General features: G+C 38.0%; 1 protein-coding gene across 2 annotated transcripts; it reads left to right on the forward strand.

Moving 5' to 3' along the window:
* The first annotated feature begins 1,204 nt into the window (after positions 1–1,204).
* On the forward strand, positions 1,205–18,452 carry DMC1 (DNA meiotic recombinase 1). Of its 2 annotated transcripts, XM_007442988.2 has the most exons (13): positions 1,205–1,261; positions 1,817–1,861; positions 6,811–6,957; positions 8,828–8,910; positions 9,557–9,609; positions 10,314–10,355; positions 11,572–11,644; positions 12,370–12,461; positions 13,462–13,535; positions 13,653–13,767; positions 14,330–14,390; positions 15,702–15,818; positions 18,383–18,452. In XM_007442988.2, exons 1-13 carry the CDS (start codon positions 1,205–1,207, stop codon positions 18,450–18,452), a joined length of 1,029 nt encoding a protein of 342 aa, XP_007443050.1. The 2 variants fall into 2 exon arrangements, with proteins under 2 accessions (XP_007443050.1, XP_007443051.1); XM_007442989.2 differs by lacking the exons at positions 11,572–11,644; positions 12,370–12,461.
* Positions 18,453–21,094: the final 2,642 nt, after the last annotated feature.

Consider the following 21,094-nt stretch of genomic DNA (forward strand, 5'->3'; position numbering starts at 1 on the left):
TCTCACCATAATAAAATTCACTATGAACCTATTATTTTATTGTTATAGTAGTTTTATTACCATGATGGTATACTGTATCCTGCATTTATTGTTATTACTACTGTTAATTATGATTTTATCTTGGAAACAGAACAATAACCCATGGTGTTTAGTCTTTAATTGGACAGGAGAGCATGTTCCCTTGCCTTCCAGCTAACTCAGGTTGAATCTCTTTTTACCCTACCTGTTGATGGGAAATTGAGCTTCTGAACTTTATGTGTGTGCAAGCACATTTAAGTCTTAACAAATTGCATATAACAACTTTAGCAAAATAGGTTTCAGAACACTGGAGGACACTGAAGAAATTGAAAATACTAAGAGCTTTATTAACAAATTGTCCTAAAATACAAGAAAGCTAATGCAGTATATGAAAATATTTGAACATTAATTAGAAAGCAGCATAAATTAATATAAGTATAGTCAGAGATACTGTTTGATGCATTTTGAGTAACCATAGCTTTATGCTTGCTTCCTTTCCTCCCAAGCAGTATCTCTGTTAAAGTTATTAATTTCATTCAGAGTATTATCATTTCACAAGTTTAGCCTAATTAAACATACTTGCTTGAGGGAGATTTGGCTCTGTCCAAGCATGAAACAGAAAGAACTGTATGGGACACTCATCTCAAAAGGGAAGGCAGTACCATTAATTTCATCATATCCAGATTTAAATTTTTCATTATTGCCCATATTCTGGATGCTGATTTATAATGTCCTAAAGAGCTGTGGACATTAAATTTAAAACATATAGTAAATATGTAGTGATTAAGGACTGCCTTCATGTATTACAGATACTCATAATTACAGTGAACTGGATGTGAAAAAGGTTGTTTTTACTTGCAATGTTAGCAGTAATCTCTCAAATTTTCTTGCACATTTTTGGTATCTTTCTCCTTTTGTATCTTCTAATTGGAAAGGATCTAGATCAATGCTGATCCAGGGCCCAGCTCACTGCAGTAATGGGTAATATATAATTTTTGGATGAAATGTCTTTCATCTGGGTTAATGTACTTCAGCAGTCTTCTTAGGCTAGGCAAAAATGTGCTGTTATGACAGCATAATGTGGTATACACCAAAAACTCATAAAATAATTAGCTTATTTTGCTTTTTAACAGTATTGAATTGGTTTCTGCAGCACTGACTGAATTCTATTAGCTCAACTTTCACAATGAAATCTCTAGAAGATCAAGTTGTACAGGAAGAACTAGGATACCAAGATGAAGAGGTATGAAAACACATTTGGTTCAGTAGCAGTTCTCAGTGTTGGCTGTTCTTTGAGAAAATTCCATACAAGAAATGGAAGAAAATGGATAGTTCATCTACAAATAAATTAAACGTGTGTGTGTGTGTGTGTGTGTGTGTGTGTATTCTCATTTCTTATTAGCATCAAAAGAATAAAAGTTAGGTGGCAGCAGGTAGGTAACCTCAGCTGAGAACAAAAGAGTTAAGCAGGATTGGACTTGAATGGGAGACCATGAGCAGATACCGGCGCTGTAGACTAAATTGGAAAATTGAGACTTGGATGGGAAGAAACAGGCTGAACCCGAACCAAAGCAAGATGGAGTTTGCATTTATTCATCAAGGTTGTCAACTAGTTCCTGTATTTTCTCTGGATGGAGTGGCACTGCCCTGAGGGTGCGACTGACTTGGATGTCCTCCTTGATTCACAGCTACTACTAAGTATAGTTAAGATATACTTTACCTTTTACCATATGTAATGAATTATGGGTTCATAAGTATCAAAATAACCAATATTCTTTCTAATTTTACATATCTTTAGGAATCATTTTTCCAGGACATTGATCTGTTACAGAAGCATGGAATTGTAAGTACATTCAAGGATTAATCTACATCTGGCTATTTAGTTGAGAGAGGACAACCTACATTCTTTGTGCTAATCTGAAAAGCCCAATCGATTAATATCTATAGCAAGATGGCGCACATAGAGACAGAGATAGGTTGCAAGTATTAAACTACAATACCATAACAACAGCAAAAGTAGACATTTCCCCAATGGATGTTAACTGTTTTACATATATATAAACATGATTCTGTCTTTCACTCTCTTTTATTACTTTCCCTTCCAAATGCAGCTACCCCTTGTCCTTATGTTTATCTTCATTCTTTTTTGCTGTCTGTGCTAGAAGGAGGGAGGTTGTACCTATGTGTGTATTTATTTATATGTGTGTATTTATCTGTATCTTTGTGAAAGTGGTTTGTGTGAGAGAGAAAGAATGGCTACTGTGAGAGAGAATTGTTGACATCAATTAATTCTGTAAAGGAACTACCATCTTTTACAGGCAATTAATTAATAGTTCTTAATTCAACAAACATAATGTCTTTTCCTGACCGTGCCCTTTTTTAGTGTATGGATTGTAGCAGTGCAGTTATACATGCATACATACATATGGATATATAACTGTACCTCCTGTACACATTTATTGGTGGAAGAGGGGTGAAATCTCCAGCACTGGTTTCAGCTGGAGTTGCCAAGACTAGGCTGACAAGATGAAGACACTATTCCAAAGAATGTTTATTTCTGGGAAGATCATCTTAAATTCAGGGTCATCTTCCTTTCAGGTAAATAAAGTATAATCTAAGATAACAAAGTGAAAATTACAAAACCCATTGTCTAATAAATTTGTATATAATGTATAATGAAAAAAGAAATATCTTCTGGAGCTATATAATTTCAGAGCAAGCAGTCCTTGCCTCTGTCAGAAAAAAGTAAATCCAAATACTGAGGATACCTATAAACTATCTACCTAGCAAATGAGGTACAAATTATAATCCTCTATAGTAATTATTTTAAAAACACCAAATACTTAGTATTCATAAATATATGAACTTAGAGGAAATAAAAAGTGGTAAGGATTTCAGCCTCACCTTCCACCAGAATGTGGCCTTGGAATCTAACGGATTACCTACAAAGGAATATGGTTCTTGATAGAAAAGAAGTTATATCCAAGTCCTTGGAAGATTTGGCTTGTATTGTTAAAGCATATGGCCATTATTAGTGTGTACCTAATATAAAAATATAATGTACATATTGGGGATGCTTTCACATGGGGCTACTCTGTGACATGTCTAACTAGGATTATTTTCTGGTTTATATTCCTAACCTCCAAATGCAATATATATATATATATTGCATTTGGAGGTTAATAAATAAATATTTGTTTGTTTGTTTGTTTGTTTAATAGACTTTCCCCGCCCATCTCCCCACAATGGGGGACTCTGGGCGGCTTACAACAAACTAAAATCAGAAATACATAATTAAAAATTCTAAAAACCACACTTACAGAGATAAAAAGGCTAAAAAATCCAAGAGGCCGATAGAGGCCACACCAGGCCGCTAAGGGACCAGCCAACCCCATTTTTGACATCTTCCCTCCCCGCCCCAGGCCAGATGGCAGAGCCAAGTCTTCAAATCCCTCCGAAAGGCCTGGAGTGAGGGGGCCTGTCTCACCTCTGGGGGCAAGATGTTCCAAAGGGCGGGGGCTATAGCAGAGAAGGCCCGCCTTCTGGACCCCGCTAATCGAAGTTCTTTTACCACGGGGGGCCGGAGCATGCCCTCTCTGTGAGATCGGATGGGACGGGTTGAAATCGTGGGGGCGAGGCGGTCCTTCAGGTTACCTGGCCCCATGCCATATAGGGCTTTAAAGGTGATAACCAACACCTTGAATTGGACCCAGAAGCAAACCGGTAACCAATGCAGCTCATGGAGCAAAGGTGTTATATGGGTCCTTCTTCGGGCCCCAAAAATTGCTCGCATGGCTGCATTCTGGACCAGCTGAAGCCTCCGGATACTCTTCAAGGGTAGCCCCATGTAGAGCGCATTGTAGTAGTCTATCTGGGAGATAACAAGGGCATGAGTGATCGTTCGCAAGGCATCCCAATCCAGGAAAGGGCGTAACTGGTGCACAACCCGAAGCTGTGCAAAAGCCCTCCTGGCCATGGTTGCCACCTGCTCTTTGAGCAGGAGCCGTGAGTCCAGGAGGACCCCCAAATTACGCACTGGGTCTGTCTGGGGCAGTGCTACCCCATCCAGCTCCAACGATGACAACATCCCGGATACAGAGGAGCCATTAACCCACAGCCACTTCGTCTTGCCAGGGTTCAGCTGGAGCCTGTTGTTCCCCATCCAAACCCTCACAGCCTCCAGACACTGCGAGAGGGCGGTCACGGCATCACTTACCTCACCAGGGATGGAGATATATAGTTGAGTATCATCAGCATACTGATGATACCTCATCCCATGATGACGGATGATCTCTCCTAGCGGTTTCATATAGATGTTGAAAAGGGGCGGAGAGAGAACCGAACCCTGTGGCACCCCACAAAGGAGGGGCCGAGGATGGGACCTCTCGCTCCCTATCACCACCGATTGGGATCAGCCCCAGAAAAAGGAGGTGAACCAGCACAAAACTGTGCCGCCCACCCCCATATCCCTGAGCCGTCCCAATAGGATACCGTGGTCGACGGTATCGAACGCCGCTGAGAGATCAAGGAGAGCAAGGATGGTCGCACTTCCACCATCCCGCTCCCGCCAGAGATCATCCATAAGTGCGACCAATGCCATTTCTGTTCCATAGCCGGGCCTGAAACCTGACTGATAAGGGTCCAGATAATCCGTTTCCTCCAGGACCCTTTGGAGCTGCGAAGCCACCACTTTCTCAACCACCTTCCCCAAAAAGGGGAGGTGGGAGACTGGACGAAAGTTGTCCAGTACAGTAGAATCCAGGGAGGGCTTCTTGAGGAGGGGGTGCACCAACGCCTCTTTAAAGGGCGCTGGAAACACTCCCTCCTGCAAGGATGTGTTAACCATCGCCTGGATCCAACCACATGTCACCTCCCAAGCTGCCTTCACCAGCCAGGAGGGGCATGGGTCCAGATGACAAGTGGTGGCCCTCACAGTCTGGAGGATCCTGTCCACTTCCTCAGGAGCAACAGGATCAAACTGTTCCCAGATAACTAGGCAAGAACGATCCCCCGGTATCTCCCCAGACCCTGCACCACGCTCGGAGTCCAACTTGGAACGAATCCGAGCGATTTTATCCTGCAAGTGCTCTGCAAATTCCTCCGTGCGGCCCTGCAAATGAACCACCACATCCCCCTTACCAAGGAGGGACCTGGTGATCCCAAACAGGACCACAGGGCGGCACTCTGCAGACGCAATAAGGGTGGAGAAGTATTGGCGCTTCGCCGCCCTTATCGCCATGATGTAGGCCTTAATAGCGGCTCTAACATGTGTTCGGTCGGATTCGGTCCGTGTCTTCCTCCAGCGGTGCTCTAGACGTCTCTTAACCCTCTTCAGCACCCTCAACTCCTCCGTAAACCACGGGGTGTGTCGGGGCCGACGTGGCAAGACAGGCCGCATAGGCGCGATCCTGTCCAAGGCCCCGGCCGCTTCTCTATTCCAGGCAGCAGCAAGGGCCTCCACTGGACCGTGCAGCAGGTCCACGGGAATATCCCCCAGTTCCTTCTGAAACCCTGACGGGTCCATCAGGCGCCGGGGGCGGACCAATCACATGGGTCCTGCCTCCCTGCAGAGGGGGATGGCATAGGAGAAACTCAGGGTCAGTCATCCTCTTAATATTCTTATAACTCACTGTTGGAAAACTCTTATTATGTTGGACTATCTCTGTATTATGACATGATTATCATATCCTGAATTTCAAGCAAGGAAAATGTACCTTTTAAAATGTGACTTGAACTAATTTCAGCAATATCTCTTAACATGCCAATATTGCCACAGCAGCCAATGTGGTATAATATTTATAGCAGCCATCTGCAATCTGTTAGTGCTTTCTTGATGTGTTGGACTACTACTTTAATTTCCACTGAGAGGGATGATGGAATATGTAGTGCTCTTTGCTACTCACACATCTATAAAGTAATACTGGTTTATATAGCCACAATTTGAATTCAATGCATATTTCTAAAAACTGGCTTTAAAAATCCATCTAGAGTAATTACCAAATATACTTAAAATAATATAATCCATCATAAATCAGAATAGCATGTGCCCCATCACAAGTGAAGTGAGTTAAGAGGGGTAGCCTCTTGAGAAAAGGTGTTCTTCATAATAACATCCTGGCTACAGATTAGCCTCCCTAGAGATCCTTGCTAGGTTCCTTGAGTGTTTTCTTGTGCAATAAATTAATTGCCCTTATAACTAACTACAAAAGGGGAGTTCCAATATTTGAGCTGGGTTTTCTTCTATAATCTGCATTGCTAATTGATTTTATTTTACCTCTTGTAGTGAGGAAAATATGCTGCATTTATGATTAACATTGTCATATTTCAATAATTTATGCTGTGTTAAATACAAAATCAATCAAACTTTACCAGAAAGAAAAGAAAAGAAAAAAAAGAACAAAAGAAAGAGGGACTGCTTGAATGTTTTTTCTTAGAGACACATTTTTACCATTTTTTTAAAATCACTATATCAGATCTCATCTTTTAAATGTTCATTTCAACCCTCACTCGGTGTAAAGCTTATACAACAGTAATAATAATATTAAATTTTAAAGATAAATTACAACTTAGATAAGTTTGGGATTATACTGCTACGTATGTATTCTATTCCTTTCCTTCTTCTTTGTTTTTTTTTTCTGTTGATTTTTACTTAATTAATAAAAATAAACATTATATTTGAAAATAAATTATTACCAACATTAGGAATTTGCCAAAATTCTTCTCATTCTGATTAAAAACATGGTTAAGTTTCATCAATATTACTACTTCAGACCATATTTATTTCCTTCACAGAATGTGGCGGATATTAAGAAGCTGAAATCAGTAGGAATTTGCACAATCAAAGGGATTCAGATGACAACTAAGCGGGCATTATGTAACGTGAAGGGACTTTCAGAGGCCAAAGTAGACAAGATAAAAGACGCAGCCAACAAACTTATAGTAAGCAAAATCTGTCCCTCACATTAAGATTCTCCTTATAGTTATTTCCTACTAGCAGCCTGAGAACGTATAGAACAGTCTTAATTATTTTAAATTTAATTATAAACTGGTGTAGTTATTGATATATTCTAAGTGAAGCACTTCTTTCTTCCAAGAATACTAATCTTAAATCTCTGTATGTAGTGAATCTTTTAATATGCAAGGCAGTTGCATAAATTTATTATAGCAACTTGCACACATCCCAGTTTTATTCAGGCCCTAGTGTATTGCTATTTGGAAAACTGCCCACTTTGCCTTGAACTGATTTGGTGGCCCCTCATTTGACTTAAAGCCCAAATCCAAATCTCATTCTGAAAAGCAAATAACCTATTGACTATAATTATAAATGAACATTGGCTATAATGAGTTTTCATTTCCTGTTTGGCAAAATTGGATGAAACTTTTATTGATAATTATACCATGCAAGGGTGGTACATGCTAATGTTCACACAAATACAAGTAGGAGTTTATATGGTTGGTGCCTTTACATTTTGCTTTTAGAAAGAAAATTGCTGATATCATATGTTGGTCTCTTGGAACTTGTCTAACTGCTTTTTATATCACAAGTCTTCTGAAACTTTTAACAAATTTCTTAGCTACTGACAATTAGCCATTTTCTTAGCAATCTCAGGGTTGTTGTTATAGTATTGCCTTCTTGGCAGCCTGGAGTTTTCCCATCACTTTCCAGCTCATCCCATTTCTTTACATTGTTCTTTGTTTGAAAGTTTTTGACCTGACTTTTCCCCATTCTTCTGCCTCCAACATTTTTCACTCATCCTTCATTATACTATAGAATCAATGAATATAAATATTACAGTAGTAATAATCAACATATATCTGTAATTATAGAAATTACAATAAACAAAATAACAAACAAGCACTAATAAGTATTATTTATGTGATTCACTAAACTTGGATGTGCCACATTTTCCATGTAAGCACTATTGTTATACTCTCCTGGCTTTCTTTTCTTTTCTTTTACTTTCTTTTCTTTTCACTTTTCCTGATCCTCAGAAAGACTAGCAAAAAACACTAAGATTTGACAATGTCTTGCACTATATTAGTTTAGCTCTCAAGATTGGAGAGTTCTGATAAAATTATTCAAAGTTATTAGAAACAAGAGCTGGTGGTGACAGAACTCTCCTAACACTCTTTCCCTCTTCTCCTCATTTAACAGTTTTTCTTAAAATGGACAGTTTGTGAAAAAATCAGTTTTTGCAAATCGCTAACCAATTGTTTGGAAGGGCTCTGTAATTTGAATTCAGTCTTCGTCAGATCCTGCTTTGATTCAGTCACCTTACAAATCAATCCAATATGGTTCAGTTATGAGTTCTGCCAAATCTAACACATATCCCTAATTTATTTCACCACATATTAATTTTGATAGTTTGCTGCATGGAATCAAGCTTTGCAATACCTAGTCATAATAAACAAATGGTGAAAATCTAGAGTAAGTGCAAATTCATTGGTTCAGCTCAGCAATCTGAAATGGTCCTGTTAACATAATATGTTTACATTTCTTTATATAACATTTCTTTTATTGCCTTGTACAAAATGAGCAGTAGCCATCTTGTTGAGATCTTTTAATTCAAGAGCTATTCTATACAAACTTGGAAATATGTCCCACTAAATATTATGCAAATTACACTGGATAACATATTTAGGACTGTACTAGTATTTTCACTACTACATAGTTAGGAGTTTTGATCAAATATTATATAATTGTTTGCTACTTTCTACTTGCATTATTTTTTCAGTGTACAAAGGAATTTACAAATCATAAATGACAGTGACACCAAGACACATTAAATGGTTTCATTTTTTTCCCTAGGAACCAGGGTTTCTGACTGCTTTTGAGTATAGTGAGAAGCGAAAGATGGTATTCCATATTACCACTGGAAGCCAAGAATTTGAGTTAGTAAACTGACAACCCCCATACCCCTATTTTCTATTTCATTCTCTCCATGTTTAAATTTTTGTTATTGTTTTGATTTTAATTAATTGCCTCACCAGTTTACCATGATGAAGCATTTAACAGTACCCCTTACATGTAACTTTAGTCCCAGAGATTATACTGTCTGTTAGGTAAAATGAAAAACGTCTGAATGGGCCAAAAGATGCCTATTCTGCCTATTAAAGAACGAACTATTTTAAAATTAATTAATTAAATTAATATATTGTATACTCTGTAAACAACTGAGAGTCACCTGATTGTAGTAGGGTACTAGTTTAATAAAAAGGCATGCATAATCCCATCTAATTAAATGGTTGCTTTGAATTATAAATCAAATTTTGAAACAAAAACAAAATGGAATATTCTGGTTAATAATATCAGTCATTGCACATTATTTATATCTCCTTCTTTTCCAATATTATGCAGATCAAGTAAACAATTGATTTTATTAATATATCCTGGTATTTTTAAAGTTACATGTTTACTCTTACTTTTCTGTTAAGCAATACATTACAGTAGGTTCCTAGATAATCTAGCACCCTAGATACAAGTTCTATCAGCTCCAATTTCATGATTTATTAATGAAGTTTTCTTTCTTCCTTCCAGTAAACTCCTAGGTGGTGGGATTGAAAGCATGGCAATCACAGAAGCCTTTGGAGGTTAGTGAAAATAGTTACTAAAGCTATGGGAATTGTAAGTATATTGAATGGGCACTGTATTTTGATTTGTGTGACTATGTTTGAAAGTCATAGCCTTTTTTAGCACTTGTGCAGTACTGGAAGGAGCTATACCTAGTTTTTTGCATTGTGGGACATACCTTATATGTAAGTAAAAGATATAAGATTACAGTATATTAATTTGTAATCTAGATCAGTTTTCTCAGTGTGGCACCATTCAGATTTGTTGGATAGAATTTCCTGAAGATATTTGGGTTGCGAATTCTGGTGGTAGTCATTCCAGAGCATCTCGAGCATGCCTGACTGGGAAAGGAGTTATGTGTGCTTCTAGAACAGCACATATTATGCCTCTGCTCTGAGAGCTGCATTGGTTGCCAGTCTGCTTCTGGGTCCAATTCAAGGTGCTGGTTTTGACCTTTAAAACTCTTCATGGCATGGGGCTGGGTTATTTGAGGGACTCCCTCTCCCTGATTATATCTGCTCGTCCCATCAGATCTGGCAAGAGAGTCATGCTGTGGGTCGCATCTCTCAGGGAACTACACTTGGTGGGTAATTATTTTTGTTAGTCTTTGAAACAAAAACAATAAAGAAACTTTGGATTAATTAGCTAATGTACGTATCCTTGCATAATCTGACTTCCTTTTTATATTTAGCATATTTCATTTTTTAAATTTCTGATTTTGTAGAATTCCGAACAGGCAAAACTCAACTTTCCCATACTCTTTGTGGTATGTATAAAAAAATAGTTATATTGAAAATTTCATGTTCAATATGCAAAAATGTGCTGATGTTTTTTAAAATAACACACATGCATATATATACGATGTATGAACACTCTAAATATTATACTAATTGAAGAATTAGCTTTTTTCGCTTCAGTGGTGAATGGTATCTCTCACCAGGTAAGGATAACTCTAATCTTGCCTTCAGCCCGATAGCCCTTCTGACTCCCCTAGTACGAAAGCAAGTCCCTAGCATGCCCCATTACAAAGAAAGGAGTTATATATCTCAAGATCCAGGGTAGCAGAAATATTTCCAATCAGACTCTGCAAATATTTATTTACAGTGGTACCTCTACTTATGAACGCCCCTACTTACGAAATTTTCGAGATACGATCAGCTCTGGCTCCAAAAATTTACCTCTACTTACGAACTCGCCTCAACTTACGAGCCATTTTCCACCCATTCCATGTGGTCTGCGGCCATTTTTCCGCCCGTTCCACGTGGTCCACGGCCATTTTCCGCCCGTTCCACATGGTCCACGGCCGTTTTTCCGCCCTGCTGCATGGTCAGCGGCCGTTTTTCCGCCCCTGAAGCATGGTCCGCGGACGCCGGAACGGATTAACGGTAATTACATTGAACCTTACGGGAAAATTTACTTCGACTTGTGACCAACTCGACTTGTGATCAGAGTCACGGAACGGATTAAGTTCGTAAGTAGAGGTACCACTGTTTTTGTACAGGACATAAGGCAGTTTACAACATACAAAGAAGAAAATACAAATATACAAATTTACAGCCAACACAAAATACAATAATGAAAACAAATCTACAGTATATAGCAGCCTTACCACCATTATTGCCCATATACCCTAGAAAATGCCACTTCTAAAATGATTTTAGACTAAGTTCAACCCTTTCATTTTGTTGTTCACTCACCTACTTAACATAATAGTATGGAGCTTTTGACTCAGAGACCCATAGAAAAGGGGGAATTTATGCAAGATTCATTGTTTTGAGAGTAACCCCTTGACTTTGGAAACTTATGAAAACTGACAATTTCTACACAGCTGAAATGCTGCCCAAAGGACCACAGGATTGCTTTGTGCCTATGATAATCTCTTTTGACATTTGCCAACAAAGGAAAATAATTTATTGTCAGGTGGCAAAGTAGTTAAGATTGTCACTCTGGTTGATTTGTTTATTTTTTATTACTCATTTTAGTGACAGCCCAACTTCCAGGAGCAGATGGATATACAGGTGGGAAAATTATTTTTATTGATACAGAAAACACATTGTATCCTTCTGAGTATATCACTTTAATTGAATGGGGTGAAAGGATTTCCTGTACAGTATTAATAATACATTTTAAATTTGAGTTTATGGTACAGTATAAGCAGAAGAGACACTTAATATACAGAGAAGAGAAGGTGAAAGCTAATTAAACAACTTTACCACATGAAATGCAGTGGAGATGGTCTTCCATATGCCATTCATTTGCAATGTATTTTAATACCTACTTGGATTCTACACATTGTCCTCACAATCTGCAAGTCACAAGCACTTTTACTATGAGGTTTGTCAATATGTTTGTCAGTCTGGAACTCACAGAGAACACCGTCTTGATGCCAATCATTCTGAAGCTAGGCTGGATGAAACATATGCTAGGAGCTGAGAGGTAAGATATATGGCAGGAAGTCACTGAAATGGGAAAACAAATGCCCATAATCACAGGATGAATTTAATGAAACATGAATTTAATTTGTCTCTCAAGTGAGGTAGAAAAAATGCAAATAGATTTTTAGGTGTTGTAATAAGTTTTGGAAATTTGCATTGCATCAAGACTGGTTTGCAGGTAACATTGTGCAATCAACAGAGCATAGTTCCTAAAAAGCATGGAAAATTAGCATCTGGAAGTGCTCAGTTTTGAGGGGATATTTGCTTTTATGAATGGGCTTGAGCTATATCTATATCTGAGAAACTGAATTAAAAATGAGATACCTTAACTAAGAAACACGCCAGTCGTCCAGACCGCCTTCGTGACATTGCTGATCGCTTCAATGCAGACCATGATGCAGTTCTTGACAATGTATTGTATGCACGGGCTTATACTAGTAAGATTGCAACAAGATGGCAGGAATCCTGCTCACTTTAAGAATGAACTATTATGCATCAAAGGGTCATAATTTGAATTATGTTTACTTTTCAGTTTGTGTTTTCTGTTTTGAATATACTCAGAGCTTTTTTTTACTAAAAATTTCAAATAGTGTTACTTAAAATAATTTCCAACAGGATTTTTTTACATACGTTTGGGTTATAAAGCTTCCCAACATCTGAACATATTATCAGTTTATTCCTTGTCCCCAAAGAAATAGTTATGCTGCCTTCTCTTGAAACCATATCACTATATGAGTTCTGTATTGTGGGTTTTGTTTATAACACACGAGAGACAGTTTTCTTAAGGAAATTCACATTATAAAGATAATGTTGGTTTCTTTTTCTAATATTCTATATAAAAACTCTTTTAACGGTTTAATCTGAATTGTCTAAGTTACTGTGAGAATACTATATTTTTACAAGATTGTTACAAAGTAGATTAGTCTTATTAAATAAACAAATTTTCTAAGTTACTGTGCGAAGACCATATTTTTACAAGATTGTTACAAAGTAGATTAGTCTTATTAAATAAACAAATAAGTAAATTAGGAAAGTCACATCAAATGTCTGAACATGATATTACACATAACTTCTATGTGGAAATACTGCAGGATTATAGGCAATAATAAAATTAAATATAGAAACCTATTTAAAAATTTTATGTGATTTCTCAGCTAGAAATGAATATTAATTATCGTGTGTTGCAGAATTTTCAAGAGAGGATTTCAAGTATTTATGAAATATTTAGCTTCTTTTGGAATTATTTTAAAGTGAAGTTTTAAAAATAGTGAGCTAAATACTTCAAAATATATTAAAGATTTAGTTATGTGAGTTATGACAGGAACTCAGTTACTGTACATGTTGGTCTAGCAACTCTTTTTCTACTTTTTTTTAAAATAACATTATTATTATTAGTAATATTATTACTATTATTTTATTACATTTTCTCCTTGGAAGGTGAGCATCAGATGGAATTACTTGATTATGTTGCTGGCAAATTCCATGAGGAACCTGGCATCTTTAAACTACTGGTATACATTTTATAATCCTGTTTATTATATGCTCCAATTCCTTTAATTAGTACTTTAATTTTTTTAAGTAATTTCTTCTTGTGAACAAATATTGCATTTTTGACATTTAATATACAGATAATAGATTCCATTATGGCGCTGTTTCGTGTGGATTTCAGTGGTCGTGGGGAATTAGCTGAAAGGCAACAGAAACTTGCTCAGATGCTCTCAAGACTTCAGAAAATATCAGAAGGTGGGAGAAATATTTCCCAGATAAAGTAAAAACAAAACTTGTTTAGCTTAAACACATGATTTTATGTAATCTGTTATCTCTTTTGAAAATCCCAATGAGATTGGCAGACATAAGAGATAAAGTCTTTTTAGTAATACCCCCTGCTAATTGGGACTCCACACAAGGACACCTGGCTTTTAATTAGACTTCTACAATGCCTTTTAATTTTAAGTTGGTTTTAATAATCTGGATTTTAAATTGATACTGCTGTTCTTTTCGTTAGTATTTCCCAACCTTGACAACTTCCAGATGTGTATATTTCAACTCCCAGAATTCTCAGCAATGGGCAATTTTGGGAGTTGATGTCTATACATCTGAGAGTTAGAACATTTTCCATAATACTGTTTTATTAGTCTGTTAGAGTTATTAAAACTGATCTTCAGGATTTTTCAATATTGTGGAGACTTTTATAGGCATAGTTTATTAGAAGTGCTTTAACAAAAAATTGTGGAAAGAATACTAACAGAGTAATTTTTCTCCCTTTATGTCTATCCCATCCTTTGGCCTATCTTTTTTACTGCAGAATATAATGTAGCTGTGTTTGTGACTAACCAAATGACCTCTGATCCAGGAGCAACTATGACGTAAGCAAATTATTATTAATAATATTTCCTTATGATATTCTTAAATCACAGAAATAGGATTTCTTAAATTATATTCTTAAACCACAGAAAAAGATAGCCTAGAGATCCAAAGAAGACACAATTTCATTTTGAACTACACTTATAAGGTATTCTAGGGAAATAGTTCACATGAATGTCAGTTCAGATAGGAAAAATGAATGAAAGGTCCAAACTAGATATGTTATTTAAATGTGTCTTTACATTTAAAATGCATATTTTAAAAAAGTATCTGGAAAATGAGCTGAAAGTTTCTGAGCCAAATTGGGCACAAAGAAGAAACATAACTGCTTCTTCTGCTGCCTGATCTGAAGAAAAATACTTCTCTTGAAACTAGTATTTGCTTTTGGAGTGGAGTTAGGGGATTCTCAGATTGGTACCAATTGGGACTCGTTTTCAATGATCCTGAGAGGGACTGAAACCCCTATCTCCTTTTCCTATTGCACATTATACAGAGTTCAGAGCAAGGCTTGCTACTAAAGCTTGCTTGCAAATGATGTGTTCCTGGCTCCCTGCATAAACATAGTAGCTGATGGGTCAGTCAACTGTAGTTTCAGAAATAGGAATGAGTGTTGAGTCAAGAACTCCTCCATTCTCCTTTCCTTTTCTCAAGCATTAGCTCTGTTGTAAACATTCTCATTTGTATTCAGATGGAGTTTTGGGCTATTGTTAAACTGAAGAGTGATTGGTTATTATTTTATTATTTATGTCTATGCCCTTCTTTGTCCAACATCAATAAAGCCAATGATCATTAATATGTGGAGAGAGAGAGAGAGAGAGAGCGCCAGTTTGGTCTAGTGGTTAAGGCACCAAACTGCAGGGACTTGTCCAAGCTGTTACCAGGAGTCAACACTGATTGGGAGGGAGGGAGGGAGGGAGGGAGGGAGAGAAAGAGAGAGTTTGGTCTAGTGGTTAAGGCTCCAGGCTAGAAACCAGAAGTCTGTGAGTTCTAGTCCTGCCTTAGGCATGAAAGTTGGCTGGGTGACTTTGGGCCAGTCACTCTCTCTCAGACCCCAACATCAGGTTGGTCAATTCCTGTTGCAACCAATGGATCAACAATCAGTTGATCCGGAAGAAAAACAGACCCTGCACATGTGGGAAAAACGCTAGGAAGGATACACAAACACATATATACGTACATATACATATGATAATTAAAAGACTGACTTTTTAATATTGATGTATAGTTTACCGTGGCTTATTTTTCAAGATTTTCAGTAATTTGGACCCATATTCCCCACTTTGGATATAACTACTTGTTTTTATTCGATGTAGCTTTCAGGCTGACCCCAAGAAACCCATTGGAGGTCATATCCTTGCTCATGCTTCTACAACAAGGATTAGTTTGCGGAAGGGAAGAGGAGAATTACGTATTGCCAAGATATATGATAGGTAATATAGAAGCTGACTAGCACAGTACACTATATTTCAGCATATATGATCATTGTATCTTATTTGGTTTCTAGTTTTTAAATGAGCGTTTGAAAAATTGAGAAATATAACCAAACCAACTCAGTGTGCTTGTCAATACACATTTGTGTCTTATCCATTTATTTATGACCCTATCACTTCTTGTTCTACAACACACATTTCTTGGTAACCCATTTCTACTGCATTAAGTGTTTATGTTTCTCCTGACATCTCCAATTCTTATCTCCATATTACACAGTGGACAGAAGCATGCTCTTACATATAACCATCCATGTTTGCTTCTTTTAGCAAGTATTCATTCCTCACAACAGACTATATGCTACCCATTACCAGCAGTGCACACCTTAAAATGCATACTTGTTTTTCCATCTTTAGTAAGCATTATACTAAGTACACAAATTCTGCCACCTATGCTAATTTTCTTCCATTTCGGTGTAACTTGCACTTGTTCATTCCATTTCACTTGTCAAACTCAACTGCTGTACCTCAGTTCTCAATACATTATTCAAGTCTAAACTTGTTGTGTTATGCAATCTTTCTAACATTCATTGCATATCAGCTAAAAACAAGGCATCATCTACATGCAAAGTATACGCATTTTCATGTCTCCAACAAAAACATCTCTAACATCATCATAAGTATTCTTTATTTATCTATACTGTAAATATTAAAGAACCAAGAGGACATTACACATCCTTGTTTTATTCCCTGGTCAGTTTTGAACTACTTGCTAAGCATTCCATTTGTTCTCACACATGTTTTACTTTCATAATTTACTGTTCTTATCACATAATAATTAACCTTCAGGTTCACATTCTCTATTTTTATACAGTGTATATGTTATAGAGGTAGTCCTTGACTTACGACCATAACTGGGACCAGAACCTCTGTCACTAAGCGATGTGGTTGTTAAGTGAGTCACACCCAATTTTATGACCTTTTAAGCGAATCAGATGGTCGGATTCCCACATTGACTTTGCTTGTCAGAAGCCACCTGGGAAGGTCACAAATGGTGATCATGTGACCCTGGGATACTGCAACCACCATAAAGACATGCTGGTTGCCAAGTGTCCAAATTTTAATTGTGTGACTGCAGGGATGCTGCGATAGTTGTAAGTGCAACGACTGGTCGTAAGTCACTTTTTTCAGCACCATCGTAACTTTGAACGGCTATTAAACGAATGGTCATAAATCAAGCACTGTTTGTATATCCCATAGAATAGCATCTGGTTACTTATGTTTGACAAGCTCAAAATAGGATAAAACTGATCATGGTTTCAAAGATGAAACTGGTCACCTAAACTCCTGGTGCTCAGTGTAACTGAAAACACCATCTAGCATAAGCATTGTGTAAAAATAGACAAACATAGAGAAATCCCCCCCTCCCAGGATTTATGTGAAAATAATGTAAAAGCCTATATGTGGGGGCATGATATAATGTAACATCTGCTGCAATGCTTTTATCACTGGCCTACATAACAGGATCTCCAAAAAGTGTGTAACAATTGCTTCTACTCTGTCAAATGAGATATAAAATACAGTATATTTTCAGTGAGAAAACGTTTCGTTACCCGGCTAGGAAACATCTTCAGTGCTAGAATGGAATGGGGTTTGCTCTCTGTTTATATACTGTGGCATGCCCTGCCAGGGTTGGTGGGGGTGTGGGTTTCGTTTTGTTTTTTCCCTCTGGTAGTTCCTTGATTAGGGTATTGTTTACTGCTGATTGTATGTCTGGTGATAATCCTGGTGTTAATCTCTGCTTATCTGGGTGATGATTGCTGGTGAGGAGATGTTCTGGTCTTTTGTTTTCCTTTCTGTTGTCTCTTTTGAATAGTGTGTAGATGTTGTTTATCTCTATGTGCCTGTTGATGGCTGCCTTGTCAGAATACCAAGCTTCCAGGAATTCCCTCATATTTTTGGATTTAGCTTGGTCTAAGATGCTGACAGTTTCCCAGTTGAAACTATGGTTAAGTCTGTCCACGTGTTGTGAGATTAAGGAGTTCTCATCGTGTCTTCTAACTGCTAGTTGGCTTCAGGCTAGCAGAGCACATCCATGATGACAGAGGGAAAAAACAAAATGAAACCCACACCCCCACCAACACTGGCAGGGCATGCCACAATATATAAACAGAGAGCAAACCCCATTCCATTCTAGCACTGAAGATGTTAACTAGCCAGGTAACAAAACGTTTGCAAGAAAACAGCCAAGCTCAGAGAACCCTGAGGACTCCACAGTTCAACCCTGAGCTACACATATTCGCTTCTATCAGTATGGAAAGCTAAACAAAAGTGTCTACATTACTTTCTGAAGGTAAGTAACAGTACCTATAATGTATAGTTCTGAGCTGCAAAAATACCACCACTATATGGGGGCAAAAAGATACAGAAGACTAACTCTTTGCCCCCATTTAGCGTTCATCTGAATTTCTGCAGCCAGTTCTATAACGTATGCATAGTATCTCTCAATTTATTTACATGATCACCAAAGAAAGGTAAAGGAATTAATTTTTATTTCTTTTTTTCAGTCCTGAAATGCCTGAAAATGAAGCCACATTTGCAATAACTGCTGGAGGAATAGGAGATGCAAAAGAGTAGGCTGAATTTAGTGATAAACAGCTGAGAGACTCCCATCAAAATTATATCAAAAGTTACTCAGTTCCTAGTTACTTATGTTTCTTGTTCCAAATTTAGAAAATTCAAAATCGAGAGGCAGCAATATGATTGCTGGAAATATTCTGATCTTTTGATATTGCTGAGCATATCTACTTTGTGCACAGGGCAAGTCAATCATGTGCAACCATCCTTTTCATAAAAACACTGATTCTGTGCAAGACAATTGTACTAAGCAGTTAACAGCACCAATGCACTGCAGTTTCAAAAGTCTGAAAAAAGTCCAGAGATCATGAGAATCAAGACTTATAGAAAACATCTCAAAATACTTTAAGGATCCTTAAATACTTCAAGGACCGTTAGTGTCTTAATTTTATTTTTAACACATAGGGTAGAATGAATATATGAACTGTAACTGACCATCATTTAAAAAAATAGATTTGTTAACTCTCTAGATAAAGAGTTTTTAGATAAAGTAGGCTGGAATGAAAAAAATGGAAATTGGTTTTACTCAAAGAATATTCATTGTTTGCAAAGTTTAAACATCTTGCTTAATTGTAATTAAAAAGTCTATACATTTTGTTGTTGTTCAGTCATTAAGTCGTGTCCGACTCTTCGTGACCCCATGAACCATATTGCGCCAGGCCTTCCTGTCCTTCACTGCCTCCCTGAGTTTGCTCAGTTTCATGCTCATTGCTTCAGTGATGCTATCTAACCATCTCACCCTCTGCCATCCTCTTCTCCTTTTGCCTTCAATCTTTCCCAGCATCAGGGTCTTTTCCAAAGAGTCCTCTCTTCGCATTAGGTGACCAAAGTATCTGAACTTGAGCTTCATTATCAATCCTTCCAATGAGCAATCAGGGTTGATTTCCTTTAGGACTGACTGGTTTGATCTTCTAGAAGTCCAGGGGACTCTTAAGAGTCTTCTCCAGCACCACAGTTCAAAGGCATCAATTCTTCGGCGCTCAGCCTTCTTTATGGTCCAGCTCTCACAGCCATACATTACTACTGGAAAAACCATGGCTTTGATTGTGCGGATCTTTGTTGGCAAGGTGACATCTCTGCTTTTTAATATGCTATCTAGGTTTGCCATAGCTTTCCTCCCAAGGAGCAAGCGTCTTTTAATTTCATGGCTGCAGTCTCTGTCTGCGGTGATCTTGGAGCCCAAATAAATGAAGTCTGCTACTGCTTCCATTTCTACCCCTTCTATTTGCCGGTTCTAACTGTTGCTTCTTGGCCCGCGTACAGATTTCTCAGGAGACAGGTAAGATGGTCTGGTACCGCCCATCTCTTTAAGAATTTGCCACAGTTTGTTGTGATCCACACAATCAAAGGCTTTTGCATAGTCAATGAAGCAGAAGTAGATGTTTTTCTGGAATTCTCATGTTTTCTCCATGATCCAGCGAATGTTGGCAATTTGATCTTTAGTTCCTCTGCCTCTTCGAAACCCAGCTTGTACATCCGGTAGTTCTCGGTTCACGTACTGCTGAAGCCTGGCTTGTAGGATTTTGAGCATAACCTTGCTAGCATGTGAAATGAGTGCAATTGTGCGATAGTTTGAGCATTCTTTGGCATTGCCCTTCTTTGGAATTGGAACGTAAACTGACCTTTTCCAATCCCGTGGCCACTGTTGCGTTTTCCAAACTTGCTGGCATATTGAGTGCAGCACTTTAACAGCATCATCTTTTAGTATTTTAAATAACTCAGCTGGAATACTGTCATCTCCACTAGCTTTGTTGTTAGCAATGCTTCCTAAGGCCCACTTGACTTCAGTCTCTAGGATGTCTGGCTCAAGGTCAGTGACCACACCAGCATGGACATCAGGGACATTAAGATCTTTCTTGTATAGTTCTTCTGTGTATTCTTGCCACCTCTTCTTAATCTCTTCTGCTTCTGTTAGGTCCCTGCCTTTTTTGTCCTTTATCATGCCCATCTTTGCACTAAACAAGCTCATGATCTGAGCCACAGTCAGCTCCTGGTCTTGTTTTTGCTGTCTGTATAGAGCTTCTCCATCTTTGGCTGCAAAGTATATAATCAGTCTGGTTTCGGTATTGACCATCTGGTGATGTCCATGTGTAGAGTCGTCTCTTGTGTTGTTGGAGAAGAGTGTTTGCTATGACTAGCTTGTTCTCTTGACAGAACTCTATTAGCCTTTGCCCTGCTTCATTTTGTGCTCCAAGGCCAAACTTGCCTGTTATTCCGATTACTCCTTGACTTCCTACTTTAGCATTCCAATCCCCTATGATGAAAAGGACATCTTTTTTTGGTGCTAGTTCTAGAAGGTGTTGTAGGTCTTCATAGAACCAGTCAACTTCAGCTTCTTCGGCATCAGTGGTTGGGGCATAGACTTGGATTACTGTGATGTTGAATGGTTTGCCTTGGATATGCACTGAGATCATTCTGACATTTTTGAGGTTGTACCCCATTACTGCCTTTCCCACTCTCTTATTGACTATGAGTGCAACTCCATTTCTTCTAAGGGTTTCTTGGCCACAGTAGTAGATATAATGGTCACCTGAATTAAATTCACCCATTCCCGTCCATTTCAATTCGCTGATTCCCAAGATGTCGACGTTCAATCTTGTCATCTCATGTTTGACCACATCCAGCTTGCCTTGGTTCATAGA

This window comes from Python bivittatus, unplaced genomic scaffold, assembly GCF_059951505.1.
Source record: "Python bivittatus isolate LINGU-HERP-01145 unplaced genomic scaffold, Pbiv_v1 ctg000330_np1212, whole genome shotgun sequence".
In the NCBI taxonomy this organism is placed as follows: Eukaryota; Metazoa; Chordata; class Lepidosauria; order Squamata; family Pythonidae; genus Python; species Python bivittatus.

Coding starts and splice junctions, on each gene's coding strand:
- DMC1 (XM_007442988.2), top strand. CDS start 1,205: ATGAAATCTCTAGAAGATCAAGTTGTACAGGAAGAACTAGGATACCAA. Junction 11,645..12,369: donor ATTGATACAGAAAACACATT/GTATCCTTCTGA, acceptor GAAACACGCCAG/TCGTCCAGACCGCCTTCGTG. Junction 13,536..13,652: donor CTGGCATCTTTAAACTACTG/GTATACATTTTA, acceptor TTTAATATACAG/ATAATAGATTCCATTATGGC.